Genomic DNA, 17,971 nt, shown 5'->3' with positions numbered 1-17,971 from the left:
TAATAAGAAAATCATAAGTACTTACAAGTAAAATTTTTTAAAGTTACTTATAGAATATCTTAACCACCTATATGACACGGATAACCTAAGAAAAACCTGGATACCCACGGGTGCCTAGGAGAACACGTTTTTACAATAAAAGTACAGGTTCACCGCAAATGTGCCTCTATTTGTGGAAGTCGTAATGCCGGTTTTTAGAGGTTAGGTCCATATTAGGATACCGCTTTTAGAGGATAATTTGTAAGGCGCTTAAACGGACCTTTATTAGCTTTATATACCATGTTAGCCTTAGTGCTAGGACTCTATAAAACACAGCGCTTGCATTCTTATAATATTTAATTAAAACCTAACCCCTTTACTTAGCTATTAAGGTGAGTTCTTAAACGTTCCCTTTTATTATCTATTAAAATATAGCTATAAAGAAAAGATTACTACACGTTTAGTATTCTATGAAATACTATTAGTTAAAGCGTACGCGGCTTACTAAATATAATATTATACGAAAATAATATACTAATATAATTAAAGTTAATATATATAATATTAAGTTAAAATAGATAAGATAAGCGGTAATTTAATAACTCTATAACGCTTATATTTAATTTAACTAGGTATTATAATTACCTGTATATTAACGCGATTAATTATCTTAAAAATGCCTTTAAAGAAGATATTATAACTTTTTTAAAGTAAGTACTAGACTTATATTATAAAATACGTAAAAGAAGTATAATTTACGCGTATAAGAGAATTCTTTTTTAGGTTTATAGAAAGTTAATTAACATTAATTTTAATAAAAAGGCTAATAAAGAGATTAATAACGTGAGTTTATTATAATAGTAGAATTATATTACACTTTTTTAAACGTTTACTTATATGCTTAATAGTATATTAATAGCTACCTTATAATTTACTATAATCTTAATACTTTAATTAATAAGAAGCTAATTATAAACGTTAATAATATTTACTTAGTATAATATTATTATTAGGTTTATAATACTTTTATATTCTTTAATAAACGCTAAAGAATATAACTTACACTTTTAATTCTTTTATAAGTATATATAATAATATATTTAAGGGTATTTATATATAAAAAGCTAAATAAGAAAGCCTTAAATAATTATTATTTTAAAACTAAAGATAAAGACATAAAATTTAAGAACTTTATAAATAAATAAGACTTAAAGGAAAAAAACTTTAAGATAATTACCTATAGTAATATTAAATCAATTCTCCTTAAAAATTTAAAAGAGAGAAGAGATTTACTAGTAATAAAAGTAACGCTTTAATATATCAAAGGTTAAAAGAGAAGAGAGAATTTATAAGCACTTTAAAATACTATTATACTTATTATAGTCTAATAGTAATTATATAGGAAAACATTTATTTTTTATAAGGTAAATAATCTTTTATTTAATACTATTCTTTATCTCTTAGCTCTTACCCTTTTAAATTTAGTATTTAAGGTAAATATTCAAATAATTTAAGACTTTTATAAGATAAAAGTCTAGCTACTAAAAAGGTTACTTAAGTTTAACTAATATAAGGAATTTAAAAATAAACCTATTTTCTAATAGATAATATTAGGTAATAACGAAAAGGTTTAAATATTTAATATTAAGGCGCTACGTTATTATACCTACCTATACTACCTATAAAGGTTAGGGCTTATTATAGGATTTATATAAATCTTAAATCTATATTATATTTATTAAGGCTTTAAAGAAGATATTAAAGGTAAGATATAATTATTAGTTTAGGTTTTACTAATTAACTTTATTTAACTATTACCACGTAAGCTTAACTTTAATAGGTTATATATTATATAAACGCAGCTACTTACTAGGCGTATATAAACTAGCGTATTTAATGTAATACTATTAATAGTCTATTATAGCCTTTCTTAGGAGCAAAGCATTAACAAGAAAACTACATTTTCAATTTTTAAAAAAGCTTAAATAATTAATAATAAATCTAATAAAATACTTGAATTATAATAATAAATATATAAATTAGCTAATATTATAACCAATCAACTCACATAAAAAAGTGGGTCCTTCTAGCTTATTATAAGCTTAAAAACTAGATTATGTAATTTTCTAAAAACACACTACACTACACTACACTATAAAAACTATAAAATGTAGTTTTTGAAGTTTTAAGCTTATAATGCTATATAAGGACCCACTTTTTTAATATTAGCTTATAGTATAGAATTTATGCTAGTTATCCGTAAAACTTATAGTTCTATAAGTATTTTATTAGATTTAATATAATTTTTTATATTCGAAACTATAAAAACTATAAAACTACAAAACTACACTACTTCCAATGCTCTGGTTAATATATAGAATAAATTTATAATATAAATAGTTTTAAAAACCTTAGAATTTAGGCATTTTTTTAATGCTTAACTTACCCCTTAAACATATATATTTATGTGGAAAATAATAGAATAATTTTACGAGAAAATACAACTATAGTGAAATAGTTAAAAAAGCCGTTATACTTATAATTAGAGCATTAACAAGAAAACTACATTTTCATTTTTTAAAAAAGCTTAAATAATTAATAACAAATCTAATAAAATACTTGAATTATAATAATAAATACATAAAATAGCTAATATTATAACCAATTAGCTTATATAAAAAAGTGGGTCCTTCTAGCTAATCATAAGCCTAAAAACTAGATTATGTAATTTTCTAAAAACACACTACACTACACTACAAAAACTACATTTTGTAGTTTTTAAAGTTCTAGGCTCATAAGAGCCTATAAGGACCCACTTTTTTATGTTAGCTTATAGTATAAAATTCATAGTATTTATCCGTAAAACTTATAATCTTATAAGTATTTTATTAGATTTAATATTATTTATTATATTAGAAACTACAAAAACTATAAAACTACAAAACTACACTACTTCCAATACTCTGCTTATAATATATTAAAGGCGTTATATTATGTAATAATATGCTGTTTTATCACTTAAAACATGTATATATAGCTTATAGGAAATCTTTATATCTTAAAAGTTTAATCGAATATAACTTATAGAATACTAGACTTATAATTATATAACTAGTATTAAATGAAAGGGCTTTTTAAGGGCTATTAATTAATTAAAAGCTTATAAAGTTTAGTTAAGTATTCGTAGAGGTATTAGGAAATAGAAATTAAAGCGTTTTTTACTAAAGTAAAGTAAAATGCTATAGTGTTTTACCTTAGTTAACTTACCCTATTAAATACCGCGGCTATTATCTTTATAATTAATAGGCGAAATTAAGTAGGGCTAAAATTTTCGAATAGTTAGGATTATAAGCTTTAAAATAATACTAGTCTTATTTTTAGACTCCTTTTTTTCATAAAGTTATAATAGTTTTAATATATACTATAAAAAAACTTAAGAATAAAGTTTTTAATATTTATATTAATATTTATATATATAGAATTAATTATATTAAATATCTATTTAAGCTTATAAAATACTTTATAATATATAAATTAATAATATATATAATTTTACTTTAATATAAATAATATATATTAATTAAATTAAAAAATATATATAATTATATATAAAATAATTTATATAAATTTTATTAAATATATATTAGATAAAGTTATACGCTTTATATTAATAAGCTATTAAGATAACTTATATAAAATATAAAAATACTTATTACTTATTTTGATATATTTATTTTAATTAAATAAACTATAAATAAAAACTAAAAATATTTTAAAATATTATTTACATATAATTAAGGTAAAAAAAAATATATTTTAAATTTTTATATTAATTACATATATTATATATATATAAATAACATTTAAAAAGCATTTATTTCTTGCTAAATACTTAAAATAAATTAAGTTAATATCTTTATTTTTAGAATTCTTTAAACTTTAATATCTTACTTATTAATTAACTTATAAAGGATATTTTTATAGCATTATAATAAGCTAAAATAATCTTATTTTTTAGTTATTTTTAAAAGCTTATAAGTCTACTTTTAAAGCCCTTATAATTATATATTACACTATAAATGTAATTATAGTATAGTTAAACTATACTAAAACTATAAAAACCAGACCTCTAAATGTATTGTATTTTTTGTAGTTTTTACTATACTGTATTGTATTGTATTGTAATGTAATATATTACAATACATTACAAGATAAGAATACCTATAAATGTATTATAAGGCTATAAAATATCTAATAATAGAAATAAGTGCTTATATAAGCATATTATATATTCAAATAAAGCTAAAAATCACGTGATTTTAAATCCTTAAAAGTTAATCTTAAAATGTGGATATTAAGCGAGATATTAAGCTTTAAAGTTATGTCTTTAAATAAAAAGTAAGTAAAGCGGGGCGAATTTTTAATTGCTTATAACTTTTGAAGATAATAGCTTCTAGTGATAAAAAGTGAGGCATTTTAAAGAGCTAATTTAGCTCTTTTTAATAATATAAAATTTTCCCTTATAACCCTTATAATTAGCCTTATAATTCTAAGTTAAAAAAACAAGGGTCTTTTTTACTTAAAATACATTTATAGGTATTTTAGTAATGTAATATAATGTATTTAAATACAATACACTAAAATACAATACAATATAAAATACAATACACAATACACTTGTATTTACTATATTTGTAAGAGCTCTAATAAAAACTACACTACACTAAAAACTACACTAAAAAACTACATGTAGTGTAGTTTTTTTGTTAATGCTTTAAGTATTAGTAAGTAGGGATTAGCTAGCTTAAATAAGCTAAAAATAGGGATTAAAAAACTAATAAAAATAAAATAAAAATAAAATAAAAGGGAATTATAAGGGAATTATATTAAGTAAGCAAGTATTATTTTATATTATTATTATAGGTAAAATATATTAAATATATTAAATTTAAAAATTTCTATTATTTATATATAAATATCTTATAGAATAATAATATATATAATATTACCCTATAACTTAAATATAAAATATTAAATGTTAAAGTTATAAGAAATATATTAAAGTTATAAATAATATATTAAAGTTATAAATAATATATTAAAGTTATAAATAATATATTAAAGTTATAAATAATATATTAAAGTTATAAATAATATATTAAGGTTATAAATAATATATTAAAGTTATAAATAATATATTAAAGTTCTAAATAATATATTAAAGTTATAAATAATATATTAAGGTTATAAATAATATATTAAAGTTATAAATAATATATTAAAGTTATAAATAATATATTTAAATACCTTAAAATTTTTCATATAAAATAATACTTTATACTTTCTTTTTATATATATTATTTCCTATATTATAATAGATTTTATATTTCTTACTTAACTTTTTTATTTTTAAATTTTATTATAAAAAAAGTTTTACTAAAAAAAGCTTATATAAGCATATTATATATTAAAATAAAGCTAAAAATCACGTGATTTCCAGTCTTTAAAAATTAACCTTAAAATGTGGATATAAAGCGAGATATTAAGCTTTTAATCTCTCATTTAAAAAAGTAGATTTTTATTTTTAGCTAAGATTTAACCTATTATAACTCGCTTAATATATAGGCTATACGTATAAAATCTAGTGCATTATAAAGAGCTAAATTAGCTTTATTTAAGTATAATAATTATAACCTTATAAGTCTTATAATTAACGTTATATTTATAATTAAAATTTCCCTTTATAATTATATATTACACTATAAATGTAGTTATAGTGTAGTTAAACTATACTAGAACTATAAAAACTATACTACACTAAAAACTGCACTAAAAAACTATATGTAGTGTAGTTTTTTTGTTAATGCTCTGTTTAAGCTTAAGTAAATATATTACGCTATAACCTTAATAGTATTAATCGCGAATATTAAACCCTAGCCTTAAAAGCTAATTATAGCTTTAATTAAAAGAATAGCTTTATTATAACCTTATTTACTAAAAATAAATATCTTAAAGCTAAATTTAACGCTTTAAAGCCTATTAATTAAAAGGCTATTAAAAAAGACTTTAATTAAGCCTTTACTATTATCCTTAATATTATTAAAGTTAAAGTTAAAGCTAATTATATAATAACTTTTTATAAAGAACGTTATAATTATATAATTAAAGAAGATACCCTTAAAATTACAGGTATAAATTAATTTAATATAAAATTTACGTTTTAGCTATAAATAGCTAATATATACTCTTTTCATTGAAAAATGCCTTAATTTTAATGTGTTATAATAGAGCCCTAGATATAACGAAAATGGGGGGCTGACGATGTTGTGGGGTGGCACGTTACCTTGGGGCGCAATCCACAAGCCGTTTCTCGTTCCAAGCCCCTAAATTCCGGTGTTCACACATGTTTGTGGTGCGTCGGTGTATTTTGTATGTTCCTCGCACCTATGGACGCTTCTGAGATGTTTAAATAATAGATATGAAGGTTGGAAACAGGTCGCAAGGTATCAATTAGATTGAGCTGTTGACTTGGATAGCAAGACAGCGACTTTGACTAGCCTCATCACTGGTATATTCAGTGCTACCCATTGGGTCTACTGGTCTATCCTAGTTAATAGGGTCCATGTATTGTTGTAACATGGTGACTGCGCCTTCCTCCACAATTCCGTCATCGACGAGTCGCCACAACACCCTGATAACCCAGCCCTGGCAGTTCTCCGTCACAGCAGCCCGATTTGCGGCACGCGGTGCCGCCTCCGACCGTGCAATTTGGTCGACTCTGGCAAATTGAGAGTCACTAAGGTTTGTGTTTAGAACTTGATGCCAAGCAAAGGACGCAGAGTTCAGAATATCGGTGTCGGAGGCGTGCTGGTGGCGCATATGTTCTGCGTCGCCCTTGACCTGCCAAACTTGGCCCCTAGCAGTCCCTGTGTCGTCAGGTCGGTAGGAGAATCATTTTCAGCCTGGTGTTGAACGACAACACAGAGATACAGGGTTGCGGGCTCAGTCTCTTGCGCCACCGGCGCCTCAATTGCTGTCCATTCACTACGGGGCTTGCCCGTCTTGCGATCTACTTTGCGGGTCCATTGTGAACCGTCAGAGTACTCCACGTACTCTCTGCCATGACGTACTGCATGGCTAACGACAGTAGGTTCAACATCGGCCATCTTTGAATTGTTCCGGGAGAAGGAAGATGTAGTATTAATATGAGGAGTCCCGTGCCTGTGCAAAATTAAGCTTGAGATTTTAGCGATAAGGTTCACATGAGAAACGTCGGTCCGTTTGGTGTTCTATTGCTGTCATTTAAATAGTTTCGAGAAACGTCTTGCATATCCGGGAGACTGCGAAATGAGTACCCGCGCGTTTAAATCTCTTGACTATTTGAGGTGGATTGCTTGCGTGTCATGCTGGTATCGGATATGCATATTGACCTTGCGACGAGACGACGAGATCGTCTGATTTCTGAGACTGTGACTATAAATAGGGCCGGTCGCATACTTAGTCGCGGCCGAGTTGAAGTTTCAGGCATGACTAATCTTAGCGCCCTAAGGTAGCCTAAGGCCACAACTGGAGTTACTCATATTACTCATATTCTGGGCCGTCTAACCAGACCTCCAGCTCTTGGTGAAAGCAAATCAAAAAAAATGAAGATATGAGCGACTACGAATCTAAAGAATGTAGGGGACCCAGTTCTTTGCTATGTGATTACGTTTAACACGTTCCAGATGACACAAATTTCGAAAAACGTCAGATTGCATGGCAGTTTGGATGCACTGTCACGCTGGTCCGGCCTGGGCTTGTTGTCAAACAAGGTGCCAAGGTGCGGCCGTCCGAAGAGAGAGCAATGCGCCTTATGAAGGAGCACGCTCCAGAGGTGCCCATTCCTAATATTCACGGATCACTTTATAGATACAAAGGAGGCGTGCCTTTCTATGGGGAGCTGTCCATGGACTTCGTGCCAGGAAGGACACTAAAGCTAGCTTAGGCCGAACTGGACGAAGGATCGAAGAGCCGTGTTTGTCGAGATATTTAGGACCTCATCGCTAAAATTCGGACTATCCCCCGTCCTGATAATCTGGGTTCCAAGCTTTACCGCACTGTTGATGGTTCTCCTTCTCGAGACCCCCTCCTTGGTAGCAGCGGCGACATCCCACCACGAGATCTAGACGATGACACATTACGTAACCGTATTTACACCCGATTCGTTAACTCTAATGGACTTTCTTACCATGATAGTCAGGACCTCCTTGACTTACTTCCACGCTCTAGAGTATCGGTCTTCACTCATGGCGACATCGGCCCTCGGAATATCATCGTAGACGAAAGCGCCACCATTACTGCTCTGCTTGACTGGGAATCCTCTGGGTGGTTCCCTGACTATTGGGAGTTTGCACAGATGATGAATTTTGCGATCCGTTGGAACACGATTGGCAAAAGTGGATGGAAAAAACTAGGCCTGAGCCATGGGATATCTTGGGGATTCAGAAGGCAAGACGGGTGTTATTTTAAGAGTAGGTAACATGTAATCACTGCACGTAGGAATTAGAGGACGAATACCTAGCCCAAAACCGGGGTTTCGCCACCGTTATTGGGATACTATAACGATTCTTGGAGCCAGTAGCCGGCTGTGAAATGCCGTTGCAAGGTCGAGTCAAATGGTGCCCAGCCCCAGGCTGGGGCACGCGCTGCGACTAGGTGCTGGATTGCAGCTGCGACTAAGGCGCTGAGATGCTGCTGTGTGTTTCCAAGCACAAACGCAAAGGTATTAACGCCCTCGTGGGGATAAAGCCAAGACAGAATGGGTTTACGTCAAAGCGCATTATTCCTTCGTACCTCTCCTCTAGGGCTTCGCGGAAGTCTGTTGTGCCAATCCGTCGTGGGAATGTTGGAATCAACTTATGCACCGTAGGCCTAGCTTTCTGTGTAACAAACTATATCGAAATTTTGGAATTTTAAAATTGTGGTGACTTGTAGAAGTTAACAGCTCTGGAAGAGCAACAAGCGTTTTGCGGGGTTACTAGCAATTTGGCGAGATAGCTGCCTGGCCCAACGGAATTGACTGATGTGGCTACCAGTCACTCCCAAGGAGCGCCACGGCGGTTACCAGCATCCTTGGGCTGCGTATTAATGGTCTACCAGTCACGACGTTAGGCAAGCTACCAGCACGAAGAGCTACCATTAACGGCCAAATAGGAGCTTCTGGTAGCGCTTAACTGCTGGCAATAAGGGATGTAATAATTGCTGGTACCTCTGGACTACCAGTAGTAACACTTTAGCGGTTACCAGCACACTAGGATACCAGCAGTTAAAGCTGGTTGGTTGCTGGCACCTATTGGGTGGAAAGTTGCAGCTGCCAGTACCGCATGTACGCAAGTTAGAAAGCTTGTGATTGCACGACACCGGCACAAACGAGCGTGGCGAAGGCACTCGCCGCAACTAAGGCTGGTCTGAATCATTTCTGACACGAGATGAAGCTTATGTCGCTGCGAAAGTCTTCCCAACAGTTCAGAGCCGTCTTCCCAAGCGTAGAGTAAAGTGTAGGTGTAAAAATACGCAGAAGTCCCAGAAGACTGGTCCGTTCAAAGGGAGTTCTCTGGAGAAATTGCAATCAAGGATATTCACCAGACCCCTAGGAAAGTTTTGCACTCCCAAGAATTGGGCTCACATTGCTGCCACCAAATTAGACGGCTGGGATAATCAATCAATCAATCAGGGTCGGAAAAGGCCTGTAGGTGGGCGGCTAGATTGTTGTGGCGCAAAGATTGTGGTGCAGGCGGTAAGCACGGGATCGTTCTGCGGTCAAAGCTTAATTTTAGGCCCTGGAGAAAGGAGCGGAAGGAAGAATATTTCGTTCCTCAACGCAATGGGGTAACAACAGTCCATAACAGTCCATATATTCACATCTGACTATCTGCTATCTAGTCCAACTCGCTCTGCTTCGTGTCTACGTAGTAAACTTGCTCCTCTCCCTCTCCTAAGCAGCGTGGCTAAATTTATTAGTTACTAAGGTTTTTGCCTCTTTAATTACCTATTCCCCACGTAACTAGTTACACGGTAAGAAGATAAGTGCTTAAAATACTTTAACTTTAATAAACTCGTTTAATGCTTAACGTGCTTCTTTTAGGTGCATATATTCGTATTTCTAAATACTACTAGCTAACGCACGTCTCGTTTATAAAGCCTATTAGAATAAACCTAGGATATAAGATAATTAGATAAGAAATTAAAAAAGAACTTTATTCTTAGATCTCTTAAATAATATAAGATTAAAACTTATTTAAATTATTTAATATTTAAATTAATTCTTTTATACTTATTTATTAAGGGTTTTAGCTTTAATTTATACTCGCTTCTTATATAATAATACTTATAGAATTTAAACTAGAATTAATAGGGATTTATACCTTATTTTAATATATAAGTAAACCTAATTTAATCTCTCTTTATAAGTAACTCTTTATATGTAATACTTAATTTAATCTCTCTTTATAGGTAACTTTATATACGCGTTATAATTATCTCTTTCTTTTAATATAATTATTCTTAATAATTATTAATAAAAGTAAGCTTTAAAGGTATATTATTCTTATTAAAATCTAATAAAAAAAAGAGTAATAATATTATTCCCTTTAAGTTCTTATAATTTTATTCTTATTCTTATATTTTAAGGCGTTATTTTAAGGTTTTATACCTTTATTTTATTAGATTATAATTATTACTTTTAATTACTTAATTATAACGTTTACTCTATTAATACGTATTACTTTTACTTATTTTTATTCTTAATAAAGCTTTTAATTAAAGTTAAGTATTTTTTAAAGAAAAGCTTTATAAATTCTTTTCTTTATTTTAATAAGTATAATTACTTTAAGAGTTAACTTATAAATTTAAGATAAGAGTAATTATAAGTTTATTTTAATATAAATTTTTAATTTTATCTTTTATTTTTTTCTTTTTTATTTTAACTTTATCTCTCTTCTTTTTCTCTCTTTTAATAGCTTTATTTCTTATTATTTAAGTATAAATTCTTTTTTTAGCTCTTATATATTTTATATTTTTATTATACTTAATTATTACTTAATATTTACGTTTATAATTTATATATATTTCTTAGCTTATAAACTATAATAATACCTATTAGGCTTATATTTTAAATATATACTTAATATAATACTTTATTTATATTTTTCTTTAATATAATAAAGTATTAATATTATAAGTTATATTTTTAACTTAAAGTTATATTAATATTATAATTAATTAATCGTTTTATTATTAAATTAATAATAGTTTATTTAAGTATATTAAGTTAAAATATATTTTATTATAGTTAATAAAACTTTAACGTAAATTATAGGTATATATTTATTAATCTTAACTTATTTTTAGCTTAAATTCTATTATTATTATTATCTTTAAATTTCTTATATTAACTCTTATTACCTTTAAATTACGTTTTATCTTATATTTTTAATTATTATATTTAAATATAATTACTTTAATTTATATAATATAATATACGATGTAAGGGTTTTTTTATAGTACTTTATCTTAGCTTTTTTTACGCTTTTCTTTACTTTCTTTAATATATACTTTTATATTTAACTTTTACTTTATAAATTATAATTAATTTAAGTATAAGTTATATTTTTATACTCTTATACTTAAAAAAGCGCGTTTAATTTAACGGTAATACGTATTAATATTTCTTACTTATTTTATAAGTATATTTTTCTTAATAAAATAAATTTAATTTAATATTAAATTACCTTTTTAAATAATTTTATTAAATAAAATAAGTAATTTATTATTATTCTCTTAAGTTTTAATTTTAATATAATTCTTTAAAGAATATTATAATTATTATAAATATTATATTATTCTTAAAGCTATTAATTATTATACTTATAGTTTTATTAAATTAAACTTTAACTTATAATCCCTTTAAAACTTTAATTAAACGTAAGATTTTAAAGAAAAATAATATTAAAGTATTTAATATTAAATTAAAATAAGTTTTTACTTAAAAAACTTTACGTTAGCTTAGTTTTACGCTTATTAACGTTATTATTTAAGCTTAAATAACCTAAATAATAAGAGGTAAGTTTAGCTTACCTTATAAGAGTAATAATATAACGTTTAAAATTTAAGCTTATATTAAAGCTTAATAAAAAGATTTTAATATATATAATAATAATTAATAGTATTATTATTATATAACCTAATACTTAAGTAAATATTTACTTAAAATTAATTTTAATTTAAACTTTACTCTCTTAATTAAAATTAAGTTATATTATATTTACTTTATTAAAAGAGTTAAGAATAATTATAATATTATACCTTTTAAAGAGATCTTTATATTCGTATAAGTATTAAATTTAATTTCTTTTTAATTCTATTATTAATTAAAGATAAATATTACGTAATCTTATAATTAAAGATTTATTTAATTTAATTTAAGTCTTAAAGTTTATTTAAGTTATTTTCTTAAAAGAATAACTTATAAGTAATTTTAATTATAATTATAATATTTATATAAAGATTTTTACTCTTTTACTTTAACTTATATTTAAGTTTTTATTAACTTAAAAAGCTTATTAAAGTAATTATAACTTATCTTTAAGTAATAACTTATATAATATTATAAGTAATTCTTAGGTTTATACTTTCTTAAAATTATTTTTAACTTAAATTATAAAGTCTTTTTATTTATATAGAAAAAGCTAATAAAATTAAGTTTAAATTAAAAAAATAGTTTTTACTTTTAATTAATATTATATATATAAGATTTAAATTTAATTTCTTTAGAATTTTCTTATTAATCTTTTTATTTTAAAGTATAAAGCTTTATTTTAAGTATACTTTTAAGTGTATTCTTTAACTTTTTTTAAGAATATTTATTATTACTCTTAATCAGAGCATTGACAAAAAAACTACACTACATGTAGTTTTTTAGTGTAGTTTTTAGTGTAGTGTAGTTTTTGTAGTTTTAGTGTAGTTTAACTACACTACAACTACATTTGTAGTGTAATGTGTAATTATAAGGGCTTTAAAAGTAGACTTATAAGCTTATAAAAATAACCAAAAAATACTATAATTTTAGCTCATTATAATGCTATAAAAATATCCTTTATAAGTTAGTTAATAAGTAAGATATTAAAGTTTAAAGAGTTCTAAAAATAAAGATATTAACTTGATTTATTTTAAGTATTTAATAACGAATAAATGCTTTTTAAATGTTATTTATATATATATAGTATATGTAATTAATATAGAAATTTAAAATATATTTTTTTTTACCTTAATTATATGTAAATAATATTTTAAAATATTTTTAGTTTTTATTTATATTTTATTTAATTAAAATAAATCTATAAAAATAAGTAATAAGTATTTGTATATTTTATATAAGTTATCTTAATAGCTTATTAATATAAAACGTATAACTTTATCTAATATATATTTAATGAAATTTATATAAATTATTTTATATATAATTATATATGTTTTTTAATTTAATTAATATATATTATTTATATTAAAGTAAAATTATATATATTATTAATTTATATATTATAAAGTATTTTATAAGCTTAAATATATATTTAATATAATTAATTCTATATATATAAAGATTAATATAAATATTAAAAACTTTATTCTTAAGTTTTTTTTATTCTATATATTAAAACTATTATAACTTTATGAAAAAAAGGACTTTAAAAATAAGAGTAGTATCATTTTAAAGCTTATAATCTTAGCTATCTAAAAATATTAATTCCACTTAACTTTACCCATTAATTATAAAGATAATAGCCGTGGTATTTAGTAGGGTAAGTTAACTAGGGTAAAACGCTATAGCGTTTTACCCTACTTTAATAAAAAACGCTACAATTTCTATTTCCTAAAATCTCTACGAATACTTAACTAAAATTTATAAACTTATAACTAATTAATAGCCCTTAAAAAGCCCTTTAATTTAATACTAATTGCATAATTATAAGTTTAATATTCTAGGAGTTATATTCGGTTAAAGTTTTAAGATATAAAGATTTCCTGTAAGCTATATATACATGTTTTAAGTGATAAAACAGCATATTATCACATAATATAACGCCTTTAATGCATTGTAAGCACACCGGCCTTTTCAACTATTTCACTATAGTTGCATTTTCTCGTAAAACTATTCTATTATTTTCCACACGAATATGCATGTTTAAGGGGTAAGTTAAGCATCAAAAAAATGCCTAAATTCTAAGGTTTCTAAAACCGTTTGTATTGTAAATTTATTCTATATATTAACTGTGTTCTCCCGCTTTAAAGTTTAGAACCTTTCTTTTCTACATTAATCTTCTTACCCTTATAACTCTACGAATACTTAACTTTTATTTAAACTTTTCTTATTATTAGATAGCCTTAAATTTAGGCTATCTTATAAAAACTTTTTATTATTTAAAACCTACCTTTATAATAGATTAAAATCCTCTTGGAATTACACCTCTTATTATTACGGATAATTCAAGCTTTTCTTAGCAAACTTCAACTAAAAAAGACTATATAAATGATGAAAGCTATTAATTTCGCACAAAATCATATATTATTCAACATAACCTTTTTTCTTATAAGGTTTCAGCAGTTAATTTAGAAAAACCACGAGAAATCACCTTTTTTTACAGCTAGCTAAGCTGTAACTTTACTTTTACCTACCCAGCTAGCCGTTTTCAGTCCTTTAATGGTTTAGCACATTATAGGAAAAAACATCCTACTATTATAGTATTAAAAGCCGAAGAAAACGATAAAATAACTAGTAAGTTACTTCTTTTATTATTTTATATCTTATTATATTATTAATTTATATATTTATAATATTATAAATTTATAATTTACTAATATACTTATAAATAGTCCCTGCCACTATAGAATCACCTTTAATTTCCGACTTTTTAACCGAATCTAGCTTTTCTAGCTTTTTAAGAAGTAATAAAAGACCTAGAAATAATACTATTACTAGTAGTAGTAATGGATTTTTTAAGGATACTGCTCTTATATTAGCTCTTAAATTTATGCTTTAAAATAACCTATCTTTTGCTATTATAACTAGTGAAAGCTTTAAAAAGCTTTTAAGTTATTATTATAAGTAAGTTTATATTATTATATTAATATATAACTTAAATATAATATATTATACTAATATTAAGTTATTTTAGTTATAATATTAGCTTTTTTCATTATAAAGGCCTTATATCTCACATGAAAATATTACATTCTAATATGAAAAAGAATATAATAAATAAAATTCAAAATCAAGTTAATAAAATGGGTTTTATATCTATTTAACTTAATATTTAGACTTCTATTAATTCTAAATTATATTTAGGGGTTATAGCTAATTAGTTAAACCCCCAATTTAACTTAGAATATTATTTAATTGGTAAGTATTCTTATATTTATATTATTATTATTATTATTATTATTATAATTTAAAAGCTAATTATATATTAAGGATTTGAATATTTACCTACTAGCTATACCGGCCATTTAATTAATTTAATTTTCAATGAATTATTAACTGAATATAATATAAACCCTAAAAAAATTACAAGGTTAGTAGTTTATAATTATATATAAAATAATATTAATTTACTAACTTTTTAATTATAGCTTTACTAGAGATAACAGTTCTAATAATAACACCTTTTTATCTTCTTTTTTAAACTTATATTCTAAAAGGTATAAAAAGCCTTTAGATATTCGATGTACAGCTCATATTTTAAATATAGTGGCTAAAGATATAATATTTATATTTATTAACGAAACAATAAATACCGAAAATATTAAAGATTATATAAATAGCGAATTTCTACATTATTCTACCGAAGAATTTAACGATTTATCTGCTGAAAAAAGAACAAAATTTAATAATTTAATTCCAGGTATTTATTATAACTTATATTACTTATTTTAAGTTATTTTATATAATTTAAGCTAATTATAAAATAGGAATTATTGGAAAAGTTAAAAGAATAGCTATTCTTATTAAAAATAACTAATAACTTTATTTATAATAGTTAGAAGCTTTAAAAGAAGCTAAAGATAAAGGATTTATTACTAGAAATAGTAATCTTACAAAAATACTATTAGGTAAGTTATTAATTCTATATTATAAATATTATTTAAAGCTTTAAAAGCTTATAAATATTATTTTAAGCTTTTAAAGCTTATAAATATTATTATTAATATTAATAAGTTATAATAAGTATTAATAACTAACTTTACTTATATTAACAAACGCAACAAGATGGAATTCAACCTATAAAATGCTTCACACAGCTATTTTATTAGCAGAACCTATTAAAATATTACAAAAAAAAAGAATTTAGTAGCTTTTAAAGATGCTAGCTTAACTACGCAAGAATGGGCTGATTTAAATACTTTAACAAGTATTTTAGAGATTTTTAATTAGCCTACAATACAATTACAAAGCTAATCTTATAATACTATAAGTTTAGTATTTTTTTTCTAATAAGAATTTATACTTTACTTTAAGATATATTAAAAGATTAAAAAAGTTAGCTTAAAAATGTAAGTTCTATAATTTTATAATTTTATTTTAAATTACTAATTATTTTATAGTTAAATACTTATAATTCATTAGCTAAGGTCTTTATTTTAGCTTTAGAAAAAGGCTTATATAAATTAAATTACTATTTTCCTAAGGATATTAATAGTAATTATAATTTTTGGAAGCCTTATTTATTTGCTGCTATATTAGACCCTAAACTTAATTTATAATCAATTAAAAATCAATTAAGTATTAATTCTAATACTATTAATCAACTATTAAAAGACTTAAAAGCCGAATATAAAGAGTAAGTTATAACTTATTATATATAATATAAATTTTAAGTTTCTTAATAACTAATTATATAATAGAACCTATTATAAATATATAAAAGACCCTAAAAATAAAGCAATTCCTTATATAGAATTAGAAGAAATCTCTTTTAATTCTAAAAAATCAACTAAAAATACAAATAATACTCGAATTAAAGTTAATTTATAATAACCAGCTAATTTAGCTTCTTATAATAATATTAGGCTTCAAAAAAAGCCTAGCTTATTTAATAACTTATTTCCAAAGCAAAAAACTAAAGCTATTAAAAAAACTAGAAAAAATGAGATTTCTAGTTATTTAAAGCTTGATTTTAAGAAGATACGGTATTTTTTATCTTTATAATATTATTTATACATTTATAATTATAAGCTAACTTTTAATAGTAAGATATATTTATTTGGTAGGCTAATTCCACTAAATCTTTCCTAATTCTTTCTATAATAGCTCGAAAATATTTAGCTATTCCAGCTACTTTAGGAGCTATAGAAGGGAATTTTAACCAGGGAACTAATATTATTACTAAGCGAAGAACTGCTTTATTACATGAAAATATTCGAATTATTTTATTATTAAAAAACTGGGTTAAAAATAAGAATAAAAGAGTGGAAAATAAGAGATATTATAATTTATTTTTATACTCTAGTGGAAATTTAGAAGAAAAAGAAGAAGAAGAGGAAGAAGAAGATCAGAATAAAGTTTTAACTAATTCTGATAAAAATAAGGATATTTTTAAGTCTAATTATATAGATATTAGTGAGGATATAAAAGAAGAAGAAGAGGAGGAAAATATTTATGATTCTAATACTTAATTTAATATTAAAAGGGTTTTTTTATTATTATTTTTTATTTTATATAAAAGAGTGAAATTTTAGCTTTATAAAAGTTTAAAAAGTAATATTTAAAGTTAACTATATAAAGAGTTATTTAAATTTATATTTAATATTTTTATATTTAAGTTATAGGGTAATAAGTTAAATCTCTTTTTTTAAAAAATATTTATATATAAATAATAGGATTTTTTTCCTTTATTAAATTAAGTAAATTATAATTATAATTATAATATAAAATAATATTTACTTACCTAATATAAATCCC

The 17,971-nt window shown here is 24.8% G+C and overlaps 2 protein-coding genes across 2 annotated transcripts; one reads left to right on the top strand and one right to left on the bottom strand.

Annotated features, from left to right (window-relative positions):
• Positions 1–6,573: 6,573 nt before the first annotated feature.
• On the bottom strand, positions 6,574–7,266 carry J3458_020673 (uncharacterized protein). The gene has a single exon (XM_007817176.2). The coding sequence runs from the start codon at positions 7,143–7,145 to the stop codon at positions 6,822–6,824; it is 324 nt and encodes a 107-aa protein (XP_007815367.2). The 5' UTR covers positions 7,146–7,266; the 3' UTR covers positions 6,574–6,821.
• Positions 7,267–7,505: 239 nt separating this feature from the next.
• J3458_020672 (uncharacterized protein) lies at positions 7,506–8,550 on the top strand. The gene is made up of 2 exons (XM_007817177.2): positions 7,506–7,655; positions 7,704–8,550. The coding sequence occupies exons 1-2, from the start codon at positions 7,631–7,633 to the stop codon at positions 7,961–7,963; spliced, it is 285 nt and encodes a 94-aa protein (XP_007815368.2). The 5' UTR covers positions 7,506–7,630; the 3' UTR covers positions 7,964–8,550.
• Positions 8,551–17,971: the final 9,421 nt, after the last annotated feature.

The sequence above is a fragment of the Metarhizium acridum genome, assembly GCF_019434415.1.
Source record: "Metarhizium acridum strain ARSEF 324 chromosome Unknown scaffold_574, whole genome shotgun sequence".
NCBI lineage: Eukaryota > Fungi > Ascomycota > Sordariomycetes > Hypocreales > Clavicipitaceae > Metarhizium > Metarhizium acridum.
This window is presented reverse-complemented; position numbering and strand designations above follow the sequence as displayed.

Excerpts from the sequence above, each read along its gene's own strand:
- J3458_020672 (XM_007817177.2), top strand. The coding sequence starts at position 7,631 with ATGAGCGACTACGAATCTAAAGAAT. Across the intron at positions 7,656-7,703 it reads CGACTACGAATCTAAAGAAT|ATGACACAAATTTCGAAAAA; the intron begins GTAGGGGACCCA and ends AACACGTTCCAG.
- J3458_020673 (XM_007817176.2), bottom strand. The coding sequence starts at position 7,145 with ATGGCCGATGTTGAACCTACTGTCGTTAGCCATGCAGTACGTCATGGC.